We start from the raw sequence: 4,655 nt of genomic DNA on the forward strand, positions 1-4,655 counted from the left end.
TCGTACTCACCCTTGGCCTTCTTTCCCGTCCCCCTTATCGACATCTGGCCCTGCCCGGTCCCAGGGTGGGGGGTGTGCCGGGCTGGGGCTGTGAAGAGCTGATGCCCTTGGAGCTTCTTGGTGCCCCTCTCCCTCCGACTCCTGCCCCAGCCAAGGATTTGCCCAGGCGCACTCCGGCCACTTCTCCCACGGCTGCCCCACAGCTTGGGGCCGCAGATCCAGTCCTCCCATTCCCTCCAGTACCGTCTCTGGTGAGGCTCCTGGACTGTGCCCACGCGTGGGCTGCACTCAAGGCCTGCGGCGGGCACTAGATGGCACGCCTACTGTAAGGCCAGTTCTGGAGCCCCCCCACCCCCACCCCTCAGGCCCTCTGCACCTGTCTGAATCCCAGGACCCTGCTCCAGGGCCAACACTGACCTTTGGCCCAACATTCCCTCTGCAGAGCAGCACCACCAGCTGCACGGTTCTAGAAATGCACCACTGATGGTAGCCGGGAGCCATGCCACACGGGGTGGAGGGTGGGGGTGCTGGTGTGACAAAGGGTTTCACATTCCTTTCTCATCAAATAGCTGCAGTGGGCCAGTGGCTACCGCACCTCAGGGATGGGAGGCGAGGGCCCCTCCAGCCAGCTGGGGACTTAAATCCCAACCCCAGGACCCCGGATCCCGTCTCCATCTCTTTGTGCCTGAGAGGCAGCAGAGGAATCACACCCCATCTGCCCCCCAACCTCCCGCCCAGACCCTGAGATGCCAAGCAGCACAAACACCCCCGGCTCCTTCAGGGGCATTTATTTCCCGGTCAGAGGAGAAGCAGGGACAGGCACCTCTGCCTGTTGAGGCCTGAGCCTGGCAGACGCTACACGAAGACCGGGGAGGGGAGGGAGGCACAGGAGATGGCTCCCAACTGTGTGCACTTGGTCCCATTTGTCTTGGCTGGATCCAGGGAGGGCCTGCCCGCGGAGGGTGGCACTGAGAGCCTGGGGGCAGAGGTGGCAGGCCAGCTGGCCCAGAGGACGGCACATTTGGAGGCAATAAATACTGACAGGCCAGGCACGCAATTCCAGGCGGGACGATAAGGCTCGGCCACTGGCTTTGTCTGGGCTCTCTGTGGGGGAGGTGGCTCTGAGCACCCCACTGGCACAGAGAAGGCAGAGGTGTGAGGACACGCGGCCTCCCAGGTGGGACTGGAGGCTATTTGAGTTTTGGCAATTTGGCTTTCCCCAAGTGGCTGGAGCCCTCCCGACAGCCCTGGCTGGGGGAGGGGGGGGGCTGGCCAGGCCCAGCAGGCTGGGAAGCCAAGGCAGCGCACCCCACCCCACCTCCCCAGGCCACCGGAGTCGTGGACAAGGCAAGGACAGGGAGACCACATGCTCATGCAGACACAGGGTTAGAGGTTAGTGCGGCCCCCACGGCACGTTCCACGTGTTAAGGCATCATGGTTAGACAGAACTGACAGCGATGGATGAACTGGCGGAGTGTGGGGCTGGAGAGCACCGCCCGGGGGCCCTGCCCTGGCTGCCCAGCTCCACACCGGGTGGAAGGGTGTGTGCCTGTGAGACCCCGCACGATGCTCTGCTCCCTCTGAGCGCCAGGGCCTCAGGCATGACAGGTAGAGGGGACCCAGAGGGACACAGAAAGGGCAGCAGAGGCTGGGGCCGGAGCCTCTCTCCCCCACAGCACAGGCAAAAGCAGCAACAAGACACGAGACCACCGAGGAGGCTGGGGGCCTGCGGGCTGGAGGGCTGAGGAGGGGCAGGTGGAGGAGCTCCGGCTGAGCCAGACCCAGAGGCAGACCAGGGTGAGGTGACGGCCGGGGAGGGGCCCTGTCAGCACTTTGGTATGGGGTGGGTAGGGGCTGGGGTAGAGATGGGGCACGTCCGTCCGTCTGCCTGTCCGTCCGCCCTGCCCGCCTCCCAGGCTGGGGCTCAGTCCTTCCACTCCTTTTTGATGGTGAGATTCCACTCCCAGGACAGGTGGTCAGTCTTGTCATCGTCTGTGAAGCGGGACTTGATGTTGTAGCTGCCGCGAGCCAGCATGCCCTTGGGCGCCTCCTCCATGGGGGTCAGGAACTCATACTCCTCGGCCCGGGGCCCGTAGCTCCCCACCATGTAGTCGGTCTTGTCGACTGCGGGCCACAGGGAAGGGAAGGTCACCAGCGCTGCTCATCGGCCCTAGAGCAGGCACACCTGGGCTGCCCCTGCCCCACCTCCTGGGGCCTCACTTACTCTTGACGCCTTTCCTGTACGTGTGCTGGATGTACTTCATGCCCGACACGATCTCTCTGTTCACCTGGGGGGACCCGAAGTTAGAGTCAGCCACGGTCTCCAGCCCCAGCCCCACACTGCCTCCAAAAGCCACCACCTTACCCGGAAGGAAATTTTTATCCGGTATTCCACACCCTCCTTCAGCACAAAAGACTGCTTCTTGAAGCTCTCCAGATCACCTGTGTTAGGGAGGAGGCTCAGGGTCACCCAGCTGCCTCCAGGGACGCCCCCAGTCCCACACAAAGCCAGAGCCTCCAAACAACGCTTGGCCGCACCTCCAGTGCTGCCCACCAGAGGGCGCAGGTGCTCCAGGAAGTTATTTTTAGGGGCAGCGAGCCCCACCCAGGGCCTCCCCCCACTCACCTGTCAGGTCCAGCTCCAGGGGGCCTGGGGCTGAGCTGCACACCAGGGTCAGGCGGGTCACGATGACGTTGGGGACGTTGGGGTCTGGGGAGTAACAGCAAGTGAGAGCCCACCCCTTGCTCTGCCCTCTGCCACCAGTGGGGGAAGGGCAGGGACCAGCCACAGCGCTTCCTGCTGCCCCAGGCTCACCTGCAGAGACGGCCACGCGGCCCAGCAGGGCCTCCTTGTACTTGCGCAGGCTCTCGTCGTCCTTGTCCAGCTCCTGGATCTCCTGGATGCTCTTCTGGGCTGGGGGCTTGTAGTTGACCGAGTGCTCATCCTCCTCGTTCTCAGCGGCAATCTGCGCCAGCTGCTCTGCAGTGGGCTCCTGCTCCGCCATGCTCACCTCTAGCCTGGGTCTGTGACACCTGCGGGCGAGGCGGGGCTATGGCAGCCTGAGGGGGCAGGTTATGCTAGCAGAGCTTCAGCAGGTGGCAGGCAGGCCTTGGAACCTGGGCCCCAAAGGGAGGTGCAGGAAGGTTGGCTTGGGGAGAGCTTCACAAAGGGCCCAGAGGACAGTTTCCTGCGACTTAGGGGGCTACACTTGCCTCCCTCCACGCCCGCCTACCTTGCGGGTGCCCTTGGGGCAGTCTGAGGGCCCCAGCCCAGCTATGGCATCCAGAACTATGTGGGAACTGCAGCCCATCACCAAAAATACAGGTCACACCTCCTCCACCAAGCAGAAGGCGTGCAGGGGGGGCGGTGGATACCTGGCCCCAGACCCAATTGGCAGGTCCCTTGGTCTCTAGAGCCCTGCTGCTCTGAGCTGCTCTAGTCCCCTTGCCCCAAGGGACCCCCCTAGTGGGTACCAGAGTAGGGTGTCCCAGACAAGGGATGCTCCTTGGGCCAGTCAGGAACACAAGTCTGTTCTGGCTCAACCTGCAAACACAGGATGCTCCTAGAGCTCAGAAGTCAGGGGCCAGCCAGGGTCCCAAAAAGGTCCAAAGAGACACAGGGACCCTAAGTGTTTTGAGGTTCCCTCGAGTTGTGAGAGTCTGTCACCCAGACCCTAGCAATACTGCACCCACTCAGTATTCTCAGGACCCTCTTTGTAGACCCAAAAGTGCCCAGGGCAGCACTGACCCAGCAGAGACCTCGGCGCAACGCAGCGGCGGGGCTTCTTCACGCCCTGATCCTTCTGGGCGGCGTGGGAGGTGGGTCGGGGCGCAGCCCACCCCAGCGGAGGAACCCGCCTACGCCCCAGACCTTCCTCCGCCACCCGCCCAAGCTCCGCTGCTTCCTCCGGGCGCTGCCGCCCCGACGCCCCCGAAAACGGCCGCAGGCGACCCAACTCGGGGCGCGGCCCACACTTCCGCAGGGCCCGAAATCCGAATGCTGGGCGGATGGCGCCCCACCCCTGTCCGCCCGGGGCGCGATGACCGCGGCGGCCCCACCCGGCGCCTCCATCCCCGAGAAGGGCGCGCCCGGCCAGGCCCCGGCCCCGCGGCGCCACGCGAGACGCCCGCCGCGGGCCGCCCGCGCTCCGCAGCCCCCGCCCGCGGCGCGCCGTCCGCCCCGGGCCCGCACGTGGGGCCGCCGCCCGCCCGCGCCCCGCCCCGGCCGCGGCGCCGCCGTCCCCGCCCCGCCCGCGAGACCCGGCCGCGGGCGCAGGCGGGGCGCGGACAAAGGCGGCCCCGCAGCCCTCCCGCGCGGCCCCCGCCCCCGCCGCGCCGCGGCCCCCGCCCCGCAGAACCGCTCACCGGAGGGTCGGCCGCGCGGCTCTCACTCCCTCCCTCCCGCACCGAGTGACGAACGTCGTCGGCCGCCGCCCGCCGGCCTGTCACTTCCGGGGTCACGCGACTTCCGCTGGCCGGGAGGGGCCGGCCGGCGCGCATGCGCGGCGGGCGAGGGCGCGCCGCCGCCATCTTGCGGGGCTGAGGCCGGTGGGCGCGTTCCCCGTGGGGAGTGACGTCGTCGCACTTCACTTGGAAATACCTTTAGCCGTCGTCTTTGTAAATGAGACATCCCGTCACTCGAGCCCGCCGCGCCC

The 4,655-nt window shown here is 66.3% G+C and overlaps 1 protein-coding gene across 2 annotated transcripts; it reads right to left on the minus strand.

Moving 5' to 3' along the window:
* Positions 1-1,591: 1,591 nt before the first annotated feature.
* Positions 1,592-4,452, minus strand: ARHGDIA (Rho GDP dissociation inhibitor alpha). 2 transcript variants are annotated; one of them, XM_045569716.1, is made up of 6 exons: positions 4,366-4,452; positions 2,816-3,033; positions 2,627-2,710; positions 2,366-2,442; positions 2,225-2,288; positions 1,592-2,124 (listed from the first exon to the last, which is right to left on the minus strand). In XM_045569716.1, the coding sequence occupies exons 2-6, from the start codon at positions 3,003-3,005 to the stop codon at positions 1,925-1,927; spliced, it is 615 nt and encodes a 204-aa protein (XP_045425672.1). In that variant the 5' UTR covers positions 3,006-3,033; positions 4,366-4,452; the 3' UTR covers positions 1,592-1,924. The 2 variants fall into 2 exon arrangements, with proteins under 2 accessions (XP_045425672.1, XP_045425673.1); XM_045569717.1 differs by lacking the exon at positions 4,366-4,452 and adding an exon at positions 3,749-4,013 and having other exon boundaries at positions 1,840-2,124.
* Positions 4,453-4,655: the final 203 nt, after the last annotated feature.

Source organism: Lemur catta, chromosome 15 (genome assembly GCF_020740605.2).
Source record: "Lemur catta isolate mLemCat1 chromosome 15, mLemCat1.pri, whole genome shotgun sequence".
Taxonomy (NCBI): domain Eukaryota; kingdom Metazoa; phylum Chordata; class Mammalia; order Primates; family Lemuridae; genus Lemur; species Lemur catta.